Raw genomic sequence first — 16,455 nt, 5'->3', positions numbered from 1 at the left:
ATAAATCGATTTTATTTAAGTTTTTTTTTTCCTAGCAAAAATACCAAATATTCCCTAGTTCCAGCTGCTCTGATATGAGGAGTTGCCATTTTTCTTTGTTTTATATGAACTGAATATCTTCGGGTTTTGGAATGTTGGTCGTACAAATCAAGCAATGTGAGGATGTCAGATGGGGCATTTTTTATTTTTTGACATTTTATAAACCAAACAATTAATAAATTAATTGAGAAAATAATTGGCAGATTAATTGATAATGAAAATAAGTTAGTAGTAACCCTATTTTGTAGTCACACGTGCTCTTAACAAAAACTGACAAAAGAGCACTTGTGCAACTACAAATCGAAAACATAGATAATAAATATTTTTTCTTTCCCTTTCATAATTTACTATTAATCAAGGTAAAATGCTTTAGTTTTATTATTTTAAAGTATTGTTTTTCTATCTTATGTTGCCTGAAAAAGGTAGCAAAAACTAGCAAAAATACCCTGTTTGCAAATATAAACCTCTAAATTGAAAGCACTAGTTTTCTTCTAAATTCTAACGTATTAATGATTTACAGTATGATGTTTGTTTATTTTGCTACCAGATACTATACATGGGGTTATTTAGGGGCACAGACTTCACAGTCAGAGAATAACATTCTTATACATCTCTGTGAACTTGATTGTGTCTCGGCAGGATACTCCAACCTGGTTGACACAAAGACACAAGAATGTACAACTACTGTTTTACCTGGTTTGATCATAAGAGCTTAACAGTCAGCTTCCTGTCTCTGTTGTACTTGTGTTGGTTTTGCATAGAAACATTTGAAATCTGGTGAACTTACATTAGTATTTGTGGTTCGTGGTCTTAGTAGCTTCTCTATATGTTTGTCAAAATAATGTCAGACAGCGCTCTCTCACCTTGCGCAGTTTTCCATAGTCAATGAGCTCTGGACGGTGTCGATGAATGAGTGCACAGAAACCCAAACCATCTTTCCAGCTGAAACAGAGAGAGAGAGAACGAGTCGTGATGAGGATGAAAGTGAGTTGAAACATAATGAGCTGAGGAAAAGAAAAGGAATTTGACTTTAATGTTTGATTGAGACCATTCCCCTCCATCTGCCTCCCTAATTAGTTTCATGTAACACACCCACATCCTCCCAGCAGCACATGGTGTGTTACAGTAACACAGCAGAAACCTTACCACTATCAGCCTAAATGGAGAAGATAAGTTATCTAATGTACCACGTTATCCAAGTCTCTAATTAAAGTTGAACCGCAACTTCTGAAGTTTGAGAAATTACATGTTTTTGAAGTTATTTTAGGAGAGAAAATTTCCTCCCCATAGATTGATTTATTTTAATAAAAAAATACAGTTAAAAGACATACTATAAGCATTAGATTAAAGAAGATTTAATATTGAGATCTAATGTTAAATAACACAAAGTTGTGTTGGAACACTGTGTTGGAACAAACACAGTCTACAGTATATGATGTCAAAGAAGAAGAATGAGTGGGAACTTGAGTGAAAAATTACCCATCAAATTATTTTCAAGGACCAGGACAAAATTGTTAATTGTAGTCATTTAGCTTTTGAGGGCCAGATTCTGGCACATGTTCAGAGAAAAACAAATTCCTGCTTGGTCACTTTTGTACGCTGAACAGACATGGTACTACTTTGGTACTGGTTTACTTTTATTTTCCAGAGTAATTTTCTTGTGACTTACTGATTTACAGATGTGGTCCAATTTTTAGAGAATGCTGTAGCTCCAGACACAAGAGAAGCTACTACAAAATATCAAGTTTTCATTATGCCATACAAATGTATTTAGTTATTTCCTGCATTTATTTACAGCATTTTTACATACATACGTACATAAATGCTACCATTAGCGTTATTTTGCCAGATTAAGTTAAAGCTGCATTGAGTGATTTTGGTCCACTTGGGGGCAGCGCAAAAGCTGTAAACACAACGCTGACATATTGTCACCTTATAAAGTTGATATGACAGAGAAAACATTTGTCCGTTTACACATGCAGTAGACGCAACGCTAGAATTCATTTGAAGTCATGTTTCTGTGTACCTGACAAATGGAAGTCCAATTTCACTCTCATTTAAGCTCTGTTTTGGTCTCCACCAAATCCTCGGAGAAATACTTGGGTTCTTAGCTGCTAAATGCTCCACTTTGTTCACAACGTGTCAAACTTGGCCTGTCTGCTGTTTGGTGCTGGGCAGGTAGTGAACAGTGGTCTTAAAGCTTTTGTGCTGACAACAGCTGCCTGCTGCGGCCTGAGATGTCGCTATGACAGCGGTGAGAGTGAACCAAGACAGTAAAGCTTTGGGCCGTCAAACCAAAACAAAGACTTAAAAGATGTTAAAGAGCTCCGTAGAGCTGAGGGGAAATGCAGTCAGCTAATAATTTTCTGTGGGTTCATCACTTCAAGCGACCCCTTTCACATAGTGATTTAATCCATTGTTAATATAAAAACATTGATTATAGTAGAATCAAGATTTGCTTAAGCACTAATTTCCATCTGCAGAAATTCAGAATTCAGAAATTAAAAATAAACGTATAAAATAGATACAGTGATTAAATGTGCAAAGCTGCTAAATTTAAAACTCGGCACAAAATTCAAGAGCTTTAAACCAAATTTTGTCTTGAAATCAATGATTATGTGTTCATTTAGTTTGAAGACATATTTTTTGCTTGGCCTTCTATGGTTCATTGATTAATGGCCTTGATGCTGAACGTTGGCTGTCTAAATGCAGTATGATGGGATGGTGCAGTGCAATCTCAATTTGGAAGAGTTCTGGAGGATTTACTGGTGCTCTCTGTTCGCAAGGTAACAAATTAGTGAGATGGGTTATTTAATGTATTACCTGCCATAAAAATGGGCCTGTAATACCAAGAGGGGTTTTTACAAGGCTACTCATACCTATAAAAATAAAAAAAATCTGTACTCTTCCTCGTCTGCCTGTCATCTCCTGGGATGAACAGCTATCATCTCTCACAGAGACCACATCAAAGGCCTGGCCTCTGCTCTGACAATCCGCCTCTCCTGCACCGGGATCATCAGGCCTCTCCCTTTACCTTTTCCTGAAATGACCTCCCCTCCACCTTTCTTCTCGCCTCTGCTTTCATCCACATCTGAGGATCACTGTGGTCTTCTTTCAATAATTCAGCACGCATGGAGGCATCCTATGACGTGGACTGAGGCCTAACTAAACCCACTCGTGGCAGGAACAGACTCATAGGTATGAAACGAGGGATGCTAGGATAGGATGATAACTCATATCCTCGTATTCTCGCCATTTTATGTAACTTGATCAACTGTTTGAATGCAACAAATCTACTGATATAAATATACATTTAAATGCACTGGTTGATTACTGCCACCTCCTCTCCTTCTCAGTTGGTCTGGTTTAATGAGAACATGTCTGCTGGTCTGTTCTCAGTTAAATCAGTCTGCTTTCAGGTCTGCTCTGTTCAGCATCAGCACTGAGGCCACTGCTGTCGTCTGTGCTGAATTAGTAACTATTTTCTTATATATTTATGAAATCCTGGTGTGCTTTAATTTCTAATAAAATCTTAACTAAACTAGACAAGCCGACAACCACATTTTAAATTAAAGCATGGTCCTCAGGAGGTAGTTGTAGGACGGAGGGATTCATACTCCAAAGCTACCAAATACTACTATAATGTGAATTTTAATCTTGAAGCAGTTTATTCAAACTTAAGTCTAGTTTCTTTTGCCAGATGAAAACAAGCTATTTAAACTCAGGTGACACCAAATAACTGCACCAAGACACCTGAAAATGCAGGTCCTCGAATATAACCGTGTAGTGTAACACCTACAAGAGCCACAAAAAAAAATGTACCCGAACGTGAAGAAGTTTAGACCAAATAAAACTGACTTCAGGTGAGATGATAGTATCACATTCTTCAGCCTAATTTTCCCTGCTTGACACAGAGCTTTGAATCCTTTGCGTATGGTTCCACAATCTCATCTTTTTAACTGGAACTGCATCTCGGCATGTGAGTAAAATAACCTTTTTTGTTACTTATTATGTTTTCCTCCCCAAAGCCTCACCTGATGTGAAAGTTTTGAATGTTGACATTCTTGTAGGGTGCAGTCTTCCTCTGGCACCACAACAGGAGGCCCTCTTTGGCAGATGTCTCTGCAGTCGGGGAGAAGGGATCATTGTGAAGTTGGAGAAACTCTCAGGCTTTTACTTTGACAGACTCTCGGCTAATCCCTGTTTAGTGGTGGATTAAGTGGAGGTGAGGTGAATGGGAAGCATGTGTGATTGCTCGGATGTTTCGTGCTCTCTTGTTGGATACCGAGAGATGTCTGGTATTGTTGTACACAAACAGTAAAAGTTAAATACTTTAAAACTCACTGCACTAGAATCTAAAGCTGAATAAATCAAGACTGATCACTCCTGACATTTAAATTGGATTACATTATAAGTGCATTATATGTTAAACAAGGAGGGGAGCATAACGTAAACATTTCCACCTCCATAGGAAAAGAGCAGTCTCTCAAACATTCATATTCAAATGAACAATGGCTCAAGTCTATATGTGGTACGGTGCAGTTTTTTTAAGATTGTAAGATTCGTGACAAAGGTCTGAACGCTGAGACACTGTGTCATTGAAAAGTGTTTTCAATTGCAAATGAAGACAGTGAGCAGGAGTTCTTTTCAATAAAGCGAATGAATGAGAAGCGGGTGGAAATGTTCCCACACACACATTACCTTCCACAGAAATGTCTTGGATGGCAAAGCGGAGGATTATGGTCCAGATCATTCCCAGGGTCATCTTAGCGTTGCCATCTACGATCTCTGAAAGAAGGGCAAAGCAATAACATCTACATATTAGGATTTACACATTTAGCAGCCACTTATAATTTATATTTCTCACATCTGGCAGACAAACTCAGTAAGCCACGCTAGTGGCGTGGCTCTAGGGACGGCAATGTTGGTCCACCACTTTGGTCCAAACTGAAATACCTAACTGAAAACTTTTTAATGGATTGTCATACATTTTATACAGACATTCAAGGTCCTCTGAGGATTAATCCTACTGACTTTGTTGATCCTTTAACTTTTCCTCTAGCGCCGTCATCAGGTCAAATTTTTGATATGTTCAATACTTTTGTTTAAGACCAAATACCTGCAAAACTAATGACAATCCCATCAGCCTTAGCTGTACTTTGTATTTAGTGCTAATTAGCAAGTGTGTGCATGGTAACACGCTAAGCTAGGATGGTGTACATGGTAAATATTATACTTGCAACAGCATGTCATTGTAAGAATGTTAGCATTCTGACCTTTAGCATTAAACTCAAGCACCGCTGTGCCTAAGTACAGCCTCACAGAGCTGCTGGTCAAGTCAATTTTATTAATTTGTCTCAAAGGGCTTTACAGTCTATACAGCAAACAACACCCTCTATCTTTAGACCTTTGGTTCGGATAAGGAAAAATCCCAAAACTCCTTTAGCAGGAAAAAAGGAAGAAACCTGAGGAAGAGCAACACACATGCAATAGATGTCGTGTGTACAGACACAAGCGAAGCTGTACACTCTTAGTCTTGTTCGATGTCTAGTTTACTTATAACAGTTGCTTCAAAAGCATTTTAATTACTATATCACAGTGTGTTGTGAGGAACTGCATCACACTGAAATATAGTCATTTAAATGCTGTTGATTTTCACTATTACAAATACTGCATTATCAAAGCGTGCAAAAGAAAGAAATGCCCTGATGCACAAATATCGGCACGTAACAACTTTTGGAAAGCAAATGCGAAAGAACACATCGACAACCATGTATTTCAGAACTGTATGATGTGTTTATGAACTCCTTTCATGAGCCTTTGAGATCAGAAAACTCATTTGACACTCTGATAATCTGTCAATTCAACACCAAAACATACAAACATACATTACATGACGTTCCACACTGGCTCAGATTAACTCACAGTACTTCTATAAGGGGAACTGAAACAGTGAGTACTAAGCTCTTATGAATGAAACGTGTGATGATTCAATCATTTGAGTTTGGACCCGTTTCGCTGTCAAACAGCTGTGTGCCTGCAGTTGGAGGCTGTGAATGAATTGCTTCTGTCTAGTCCTCTCTGTGTTGTCGATAATGAAAATCCTCTCCAACAGGTCACCCTGTTTGCTCGCCTTCAATAACATTCGTTTCTCCCTCTAATCCAATAAGGCACGGGGCACGGCAGCTCCACAGCCGCTCAACTGTGTCGGACAAACTTGGACTGCGAGATGTCAGTCAGATGTCTGTGCATGTAACGCGGTGTGAAAGACGGCTCGGATTGAATTAGGAGGCAGAAGAAGTCAGGATCGGTTGTTCAGGCTGACACATGCAGATACATGTTGAGATTAGTCCTAAGAACATGAGTGATCAACCTGGGGGAGGAACACAAGTCTTGCTAATTCCATTTGAAACTGAACCCCCCCTTCATCCTTCACCCACAACAAACCCCCTGATGAGTCGCATGGACCTGAGCCTTCAACTAGTCCCATCCCACCACCACAGCTAGCAGGGAGCTGGGCTCCTGGGCCGCTCGACCAGGAGGGGATTCCAGGCGGCTAATCTGTCTGGAATGCTGGTCTGGCTTAGGAGCTTTTATACCGGCCTCTCACTGTAAAAAAAAATATCCATCTTATCAAGTAATTTCTGTCCTTTTTTGAGCCAGAAAGTCTTGTTTTCTAAAAACAAGTGAAGAAAATCTGCTAGTAAGATTATATTAATTGATTAAGTAGAGCTGAAACGATTAGTTGATTAAAATGAATGGTCAATGGACAGAAAACTTAATGACAACAATTCACTGGTTCCACTGTCTCAGCTGTGAATGTTTGCTGGTTTTCTTTGTCTTCTATGATAGTAGATAGAATACGTTTGGTTTTTGGACTGCTGGTCAGACAAAACAAGTAATTAAAGACATCTCCTTTGGCTATGATGGGCCTTTTTTCATTATTTTTATTTTATAGATCAAATGATTTAATCAAGAAAATAATTTGCAGATTAATCAATAATCAAAATCAAAATAATCATTAAAATCCCAAAGAGTTAAATTTTTATTGATTCTAGCGTAGCAATCAGCCTTACTTACTATATAATCACGTTTTTTAAATAAAAGTTTATTTATTGACCAATGTAAGCTAAACTTCTGAAATGTTGTCAGAACACAAACAACTGTACAAGAATATGTTCTTAATAAAACAGTCTAAAATTGGCAAAATTATGATTTTTGATGAACAAATGATGACCTGATCAAAAACTAAACAAACAATATAACAACCCTGTTGTTTTTGTTGAACAACAGGGTTAGATGGGTCAGAGGTTAACCTTATTAGGTGGTGTAGTGGTGGGACAGGCCCGGGCCATTGGGAGAGTCAGATGCCCTGTGTGTTTAACATGGATTAGACTAATTTACAAGGGTTTATGTTCTTTAAAAGGTCAGTTTAGCAAAAATTCCAAAATAACATATTTTCTCACTTGTCCCTAGGGGTGTCTGTCACGCAGACAGTTTTGGTTTTGGCTTTATGATATCTGCCTCTGAAATCTCTGTTTCCATACCAATACAATGGGCTTAAAGAGCAAAGAGCATTGAAAATGACATTTATAAATCAGTTTTCATGGGTACTATTTCTTCAGTAGAAAGTAGTTCCAGCAGGAATTGTTGACAGTAAGGTTTGTGGATGATCCAGAGTAACCAGGACATTGTTTCTGGAAAGTCAAGTTCCTGCTGAGTTTTTCAAATGTCATCTTTCAGCGCTTTGAGCAACACACTGAAATGTATGTTCTCCTCCACTGGACTGGGACAGCAGAAGAAATCTCAGAGACGAATATCTCAGAACCTTGGCACTCAAAACCAAAACTAACTGCATGGCTAAATACCACAAGGGGTATGTAGAAAAATATGTATATTAGGTGAACTGACCCTTTAAGAGTCTTCAAATACTGTGACTTAGTGGACACAGTTTGTAGTTTCTGTTTGCAGCACACATGTCCAATTATGTCAATTCCAGCAAATGCCAGAGGGGTGTGTGTGGTTTTGAAAGAGGGAAATAGATAGATAGATAGAGAGAGAGGGGAGTGTTTACGAGGCTAAAGAGTTGTTTACTCTCACATGGGAGGAGGACGGACATCCCCAAGTTATTTGTGCTGAACAATGAGCAGCCTCAGCCCCTGAGGGGATTGCTGATCCTAAGATCTACTCTCAGAAAATGCACTGCAAAGCACAACCTCCGCCGGAACACTCTGGAATAAGGATCTCATTAAACTGCACAGCAGCCAGCAGCACTGCCATGGTAACGAGAGAGAGAGAGAGAGAGAGAGAGAGAGAGAGAGAGAGAGAGAGAGAGAGAGAGAGAGAGAGCGCCAGAGACTACATTATACATAACTATTTACAACAGAATAGCAGCTATTGATTTGACTGATGGCCTAATTAAAATCAATAGAGGACAATCTGAGCTGTAAACAAACTTAGAGAAGGTCAGGTGACTGACCTTCATCTTCTGACAGAAATGTCATTATAAGACAGAGATGTGACATCACTCACCCTCTGCTCCAATAGACACCAGTTTCACTCCTTTGCTGGCGATGAAGTCAAGTGCTTTGTTAACATTGGAGATCTTGTGGACTCTCATCTTGCCTCTCTCTGGTTTGGCCAAGCGTTCGCCTAGACAGGAAAACACAAAAAGCCAGACAGATAGAGGATGATGGGTCAGTTTCTACAAAGTAAAGTAATCACAAATTAAAGAAATAACATCTTGTACTGGAACAACACATAAAAAAAATATATAAATGCTGCTGAGGCCAAACACATAAGGTTGCAGGTTATGCTGGAGCACAGCTTTCCACAAAACTAGTAGAAGTTTTTCAACATTACATGATATTTCTTGTTGTTTTAAAGCAATAGTTCGACATTTTGGGAAATACGCTTGTTCTCTTTCATGCCGAGAGTTAGATGAGAAGATTGTTACCACTCTCATGTCTGTCCAGTAAATATGAAGCTAAGACCAGGAGATGACTAGCTTAACATAAAGACTGGAAACAGCTCTGTCCAAAGGTCAGTCAGTCAGTTGCTACTTCAATTTTTCTATGGATTAGGTAAACAAGATATAACGTGTTAATTAGTAACCTTTAGAGGTGCAGGTAGCCAAATTATTTTACCTTTGGATAGAGCCAGGCTAGCTATTTCTCTATGTTTCCAGTCTTTGTGTTAAGCTAAGCTAACCGGCTGCTGGCTGTAGCTTCATATTTAAAGACATTGAAGAAAAAAAAAAAAAAATTCCAATAATTGTTAAGTTATCTTTCGGTATATGCCAAATACATGTTAACAAATCTTTTTTTTTTTTCTCTGTAAAATCTTAAAACATTTTTTATGATTCATCTTGAACTCTGGGGCGTGTACATAAATTTCTCCAATCAAATGTGATTTGGGCGACTAGCCCATCATTGCACTTGACTGTTAGCTCGTAAGTTGTAGTTAGCAAAGAGATAGCCTATTTTTTGGATGTAAGTTGGCAAAAACTTTGTTTACATTTCCAAAGAATGTGGTTGAGGTCTAATTTATTAATTTCTCTCTGTCCTACAACTACGGCTCTATCAACAGCTCCATATTGTTAAGTCACACCTGCTTTTAGCAATCCAATCAAATTTAAAGGACTTAATTTAAATCCCTCTCGTAACTAGACCCCGCCCACATACTCAGTTTTCACTTGCAATTACATCACATTACAAAAGACAAACATGTTCTAACTTCCGATTCACTGTGATGAGAGTGGATCAGTCTTTTCTTCTGACTTTCAGCAAGAAAGCAAATAAGCATATTTCCCAAAATGTCAAACTATTCCTCCAAGGCTGATCCTGATATCCAAACTGACAGTGCTGTCCATGCAAACTGTTTTCATTCAGATAATCCTGTTAAGTAAGAATCCGTTTACCTGAGATGACCTCCAGCAGCAGCATGAGTTTCAGTCCATCCCGGAAGTCCTCTTCGATGTTCTCGATCTGCGTGCCTGCTTTCCTCAGGTGAGAGTTACACCAAGCTGTAAATGTCTACAGAGATGGAAGAAAATCAAACAAAATCATCAGTCACTGCACTTATAGACATATGATCAGTTGCAGTTCAAACACTGTATGTGTCTGCAGCAGCCAGCAGAGTACAGTACACATGAGCCACCCAGGTTCTTGCTGGGTAAGTAACTTTGATTGTGAGGCCATCGGAGTCTCTTTATGTTTGTTCATGCTGCAGAGTTATTAAATTCACACTATTCACATTCACAATGTTTACCATGTTTACCATTTTAGGTTAGTGTGTTTGCATACTAACACTTACTAATTAGGTGTAAATACGAACCAGACCTGTTGACTAATGAATGTGTTTCCTGTTGGTTTATTCACATACCCTTTCATGAGAACCTTTCCATGTGATGCTAACAAGCATATGTACTGCACTTTCTCGATGGAGCCACAGCACACTGGAGCATTGTATACTGTATACAGTAGGTGTAGCAGGCCTTGGATTCTCTGGCATTGCTGGCATGCAAACATGCTAACGGAAAACATCTGGAGCAGGATCTCAGCTGCCCAACAGGAGCTGGCATGAGGAGTGGGCCCGCCATGCACCCCACTGTGAACGCCTCTTTATGAGTTCCCGGGTTAATTGCAACCAGGGCCCAAACACCAGGCACCATGTTTCCACCAGAGAGCTGAAGGAGGACCTGCAGGAGCAGAGCCAGGCGTTTATGAAAGCCTGCACTGTCTTTCGCTGGCCTGCCTTCCACTGCAGAGGAACAAAAGCCACTTAAAAGTCACTGGCGAGCTGGTTCGGAGCACTCGTGGAACTTCCGGAGTGAGATCACTCTTAAAATGGAGTGGCATGAGGTTTACACGACTATCAATAAACTTGAGTGTGGAAGAGCTGGGTTTCAGATGTGTGCGAGTTTGCTGGCATGTGGTGGAGTTTCAACCAATGAAAAAGCCGAAGGAAACTCTGAGGATACTGTAGAAGGGCAGATTATATGGTGTTTTATCTCCAAGGGTAGAACTGACAGAAAAAGACCAGCGCTGAGAATTTATGTGCAACTGGCAGGCACACGCCCTCAGCCTATAAGATACTGTATTCCTCTAAAGTTAGTCATGATTTAAGTCAAGCACGGGCACTAAGATATTTCAATTAATCCTAATCGATAGTCCCTTTAGAGGCTTGCCAAAGATTTTAAACTGTTGGAGCAGGGCTGTGGTGTCAGCAGCTAACGTGAATACTGTATAATTTAATCAAAGTGTTAAGATAAGGATGCTGGATCTGCAGGTTCAGGTTCTCACAGTCTTGTGTTTTTTGTTCTTTTTGTCCAGGATGTAATTTTTGACAAGTGTCAGCCTTTTTCTCTCCCTTCCCTTGTGCTGTTAGGGGATTTTGCACATTTGCAACTCCAAATGGAACCAAAGGATAACTTTGACCTTTAATATACTGATATCCTGTTAACATCAGCAAACTGCACACAGCCTTATACCAAAGGATAGCAAAAAGAAAGAACTCCTAATACTGTAATGTCACTTGGGCAAATAAGGTAGAAGGTACAAAGGGGAATGGGACATGTGTTTTAAGTCGATAAAATGAGTGCATTTTACTTAAAACTCCTGCTTAGTGCAGCTTTAACAGGACCAGACAGCTGAAAATGTCAAAAGGCTTTGAGTCAACCCGCAAAGAGCACAGTTGTGAAAACGACTAAAAGTTCACAGAAGGAATGTTAGCTTGTTAAATGTGCTGGAAGGAGGGTAAGTTTGGCTGCTCTGGGCTGGGCGACAGGCCTCCTTCTGACAAGAATTATCCGGCCCTCCTGCAGTTCCTCTAACTCTCTGGGTCACTGTGGAGTTTGGCAGCAGCACACAGTCCAGGCTGGCAGCCACCTGCACTGTCACATGACCCACTGGCTGTGTTATGGTCAACACTCCCAGGCCCTTCAGGTGTTCTGGGGCTCTTGGCAGGGCACAACACTGAGTTACTGGTCCACTGGTTACAGCGGCAGATTACTGCATGAGCAGTCAGATAGGGCATTAAAAAGAAAACCTGTGGTCAGCCTAATCTCGCAAAATCTATGAATGATATACTCTGTGCGAAAAAGTATAAGCAATATAAAAGGAGAAACTATCTCCTCTCTGTGTGAGCCAGTCCTAAGTGCTTTCAGAGTTTTGGGTAACGTTAGTGTTACTGGATTTGGGCTTTAAACTCCAACAAGCAAGGTTACCAGCGTTATAGCGTTAGCGTTATATTTGCCAAACACATTGTTTAGTCCTCATCCCAAAAGACTTCTCGTTTATAAAAGGTGAAATGTGAAAACATACTGTGAAAAATACAAATAAGTACATATACATAAAGCAGCCAAACAGGGTGGTAGAAGAAAATAATAGTCTGATCTAACATTTTTCATTATCATACCTATAATACTTTAGTATTTAGTCTTTTAGCATGTTATCATGTATGTAGCTATCATGTTCATATTTAAGACAGGGTTCTTGTTTTCAAACAAGTCCTCAGGAAACATAAAAAAATTCAGCTGGAGATAGAGTTTTCAACCAACGCATGGAGCTTAATGTTAGCGTAATTAGCAGGCTAGCTATAGCTGAAAAAACCTGCCATCAACAGTTGTAATTTCAGCCGACAAAATCAACAGTCGTTTACTAGAAATGAGAAGTCTGCTTTTGTCTGAATCCACTACCACTGTCTCAATCCGGGACGCATTGTTTTAAAAATGACTAAGAATCTGCAGCATTATTACTGTAAACTGAATGTGTGCCAGACTGGAATGGAAAGCATAGCAACAGTAACTAAGGTGGGCAAGGCTTAGTGAACTATCAATTACCTGCATTAGGTAGTGGCTGTTGTTAGCTACTGACTAGCTTGGGATAGGCAGTGACAGCACCACTGGGCAATTCACTTCCATATGACTCTAGTTTGTCTTTGTAAATGCTTATCAGAAGCTCAGCATGACATAATTAATTGTTGTGGTGGACTACTGAAGGAGCTACCAGAGAAAACCCCCCCCCCGAGAGTTGTCTTCTCATCGGTTGCTATCACTCCAATAAAACTGTAGGCGTTGGGTTTTCCCTGTGCGGAGGGGCGACGTATTTATAGCCAAAGGAGGCGGCAGGACGAGTAGCATCATCACAAACATGTTCTCAATGAGTACCACTAATGAAGCTTCATCCTCTGACACTCTAACAGTATTATCAGATCAAGTATATGCACTGATCACCTGTGATGATCATTGTATTAAATCTCCAGCGGATCGCGTCACGTCAATTTCAGGAGTCGGAACCTCCCAATTAAACTTTTAATATATAATTTAATATATAATAATATTTTTTAACCAATACTTCCAGTATTTGGATGAAGATACTGGTGAAAAATAAGGTGTGTCAGATTAAGTAGGTACAGTTGTTATTTCAATGTGACAGATACATATTTAATCAACATTTACGTAAATATAAGTATCAGATCAGGATCAGTATTGGAGATACCCAATATTAAAGGACTCGGATTGAGATTGGGACACCCCTAGTGCTCTGTAGTTTACTGAGGCTGCTGTTGGTGCTCTGTATAAGGGACTGTTACAAAACATTTATCTGTATCATTGTTTTGGATTAACTATAAAAGAATGGAACCCAGTTGTAACTATGGTGTATATCTCAGTCTGACACCAGCTTAAATATGTTTGGCCAGTTACCCACAGGAATAAGACAAACAAAAGGCAACAAAACAATGTGATGTTCATCACAAACAGCTGTTTAACAGTGTGTACAGTAAGTGTTTTGAGAGGCATCATTGCCTTAAGCATCAGAGCAGCTTACAGACTGAAAATGTAGATTGATAAATACAGTACTTTGCTGTGTACAGTGTGTGTCATATGATTCCTGTGCACTCTATGTGTGATCGTGTTGTCCTTGTACAATTTGTGTCAGTACCGTATGTGCTGTGAATCTCTGTAAGCTGTTAACATGTCTACTAGTGAAAATCACTCTCATTACTGTGGCTCAAACACAGTTTAGTTCAGCTTCGGTGCAACATGTCGTGTTACAGAGCAAAGTGAAAGCACGACTGACTGCGTCTGCGGGAGGAACTGGAGGGTCGTAAATTTTTAGGGGCCCCCCTCTCTTCTCTCGTCCGCCTCCTCTCTCTAGTCTCAGCCTCCCAGAACTGAGGCGGGCTGTAAAAACAACAGAGGTCAAGAGCGGGGAGGAATCTGCTCCGCATCAATTTCAGGGAAAGTTGCCAGTCAGCGTCATTATGGCAACATTTTTCCCATGGCAACCACTGAACGCAAAGCTCAGCAAACAAACATGGCTACCTGAAGCCAGTCAACCTGGATACTGTTCTCAGTTGTGTGACTGTATATAAAAGAGAATAAGAGTAAACTAGCGTGCAGCCAGTTATCTTATTTTAGCATATAATCTGGCACATAACCCCCATAAAATCACAACATTTTTACACTGGTTTTTGTATGGATTAAACAAATGAGATATAACATGTTCATTTGTGATATTTAGAGGTGTTGATAGGTTGAGTTTGTTATCTTTGGACACAGGCAGGCTAACTGTTTCCCCCTGTTTCCAGTTTTTATGCTGAGCAAAGCTAAGCAGCTGCTGGCTGTAGCTTTATATTTACCGTACAGATGTGGTATCGATTTCTATCCAACTCTCAGAAAGAAAGCGAATAAGTGCATTTCTCAAAATGTCAAACTATAATGCATAAAAGTTCGTTCTTGACTTTGGAAATAGTTTGGCAAAACAATCCCAATTCAAGGTCCAGTTACTAGCTTTTTCCGGAGATATTACACAGTCTTCATAAGCAGAGTTTGCTCAGTTGTCATGGAGATGGATTGATAACGTGCGAGCTCATTGGCTGTTATGATTTCATTTATAACGCTTTTAGGACTTGTTGTGATTGGCTTATAAGCTATAAGCATTAAAGTTTGTCCTTGAACGTTTATAATGAAGACCTATGAGGACAGTGTGATACGGTTGAAATTTCTTGAAAAAGCTGGAACAAAGACCTCGAGTTGGTATTGTTTTGTCAAACTACTATTTCCAATGTCAAAACTGATTTTTAAAACTGAACTTATAAGGCAAAACAGACGAGAAGTACTAAAATAAACTTCCATCATGATGATCCATCATGACATGGTTGAAAACTTCAGGAAAAGCAAGAAAGTGAACCTTGAGTTGGAATTGTTTTATTAGATTTTCTGTTGAACTAATCCAGTAATCAACCATTTGCTGTTAGCACAAATAATTACATAAATCGTCTTTAACAATTAAAAAGAGCTTTACCTTTCTCTACCTCCCTGTACTGGTAGCCTTAGACCCATCACATAGAGTTTTCTTTTTTTCTCTCATCGCTCCCGTTTCTTTCTCCACCTCTCACTCAACCCCCAGCCTCCCCCCTCGTCCACTCTCCCCTCCCTCCCACTCCATTAATCAACTTCAGTTAGGAAAATATTTCCTGCTTCTCTGCCAGTTCCATATTAGTACAATCCTTTTACTGAAACAAGCCAGCTCATGAGAGCGCGCCCCTGCCATATCCGAACACACGGGCAGGCAGACAAGTCTAGGGGAGAGAGTTAAGGCAGATATTGCTGGCAGAGCGTCTGACACAGGAAGGCGGTTTTCAACACCGCAGCCAGTTTCTCAAGCCTGAGTCTCTCCAGCTCAGGGTACCAGAGGGCTTCTCATGTCCAGATGAAACCCCAGAAACAGGCAGATAAATTGCAAGAAAAACGTCTAGAAAAATATCTTTCCAGAATGTTAAACAAAGCATGAGAAAGGAGCTGAGAGGAGGTTGAAGGGGAAAAAACACTCCTCTTTAGAATCAAATCCACAACATAAAAACCGCAACGCCACCCACAGCTTGAGCTGTAACAAGAATGAATACTGTCTGGATGAGTTGGGGCAAATGGGCCTCTGTGAATCCCAGGGAGGTAAGAGTGTCGTTTCTCTCCTGTTAAGTCTATTTCTGCTGCCTTCGTCTCACTGAGGCTCGTGGGGGCCAGAAAGTGCTGGTGGAAAGAGTTTCTTGTGCCAGGAAAACAGAGCTGCTAACAGCTACAGCACCTTCCTCCCTCTCAGACTCCCAGATGATTTCCTGATGTGTGATGGATTAGGGCATCGCGTTTAACCAGACAAGTTCACTGAGAGCACGTTCTGATTTAAAATGGCCCCCTGGAGGGACAGCTACGGAGGAAGGGAGGGCTATGCGTGAGGCATGGCCCGGTCAAGGGTGTATCAATGGTAAATGATATGGAAGGGAAGAACTTTTCTCATTTGTTTCTGCTACTAAGACTTTCCAGACTGTTCTGGAGATCTGAATTGCTGCATTCTAGTCATGTCCTACTTTGAACATGAAGTATTATGAAGAACAGGAAAAAGCTCAGTTACACCA

At 40.0% G+C, this 16,455-nt stretch overlaps 1 protein-coding gene across 5 annotated transcripts in view; it reads right to left on the bottom strand.

The window, feature by feature from the left end:
• actn1 (actinin, alpha 1) overlaps positions 1-16,455 on the bottom strand; it is a 59,318-nt gene that overhangs the window by 21,638 nt on the left and 21,225 nt on the right. For all 5 annotated transcript variants that reach the window (XM_044167427.1, XM_044167431.1, XM_044167428.1 and 2 more), the window contains exons 2-6: positions 9,959-10,073; positions 8,572-8,691; positions 4,741-4,827; positions 4,074-4,161; positions 903-981 (exon numbers count right to left, since the gene is read on the bottom strand). In XM_044167427.1, coding sequence (XP_044023362.1) covers positions 903-981; positions 4,074-4,161; positions 4,741-4,827; positions 8,572-8,691; positions 9,959-10,073 — 489 coding nt within the window. The remainder of the gene's footprint in view (positions 1-902; positions 982-4,073; positions 4,162-4,740; positions 4,828-8,571; positions 8,692-9,958; positions 10,074-16,455) is intronic.

The sequence above is a fragment of the Siniperca chuatsi genome, linkage group LG15 (assembly GCF_020085105.1).
Source record: "Siniperca chuatsi isolate FFG_IHB_CAS linkage group LG15, ASM2008510v1, whole genome shotgun sequence".
Classification (NCBI taxonomy): Eukaryota; Metazoa; Chordata; class Actinopteri; order Centrarchiformes; family Sinipercidae; genus Siniperca; species Siniperca chuatsi.
The sequence above is the reverse complement of the archived record's forward strand: the minus strand, read 5'-3'. Positions and strand labels throughout refer to the sequence as shown.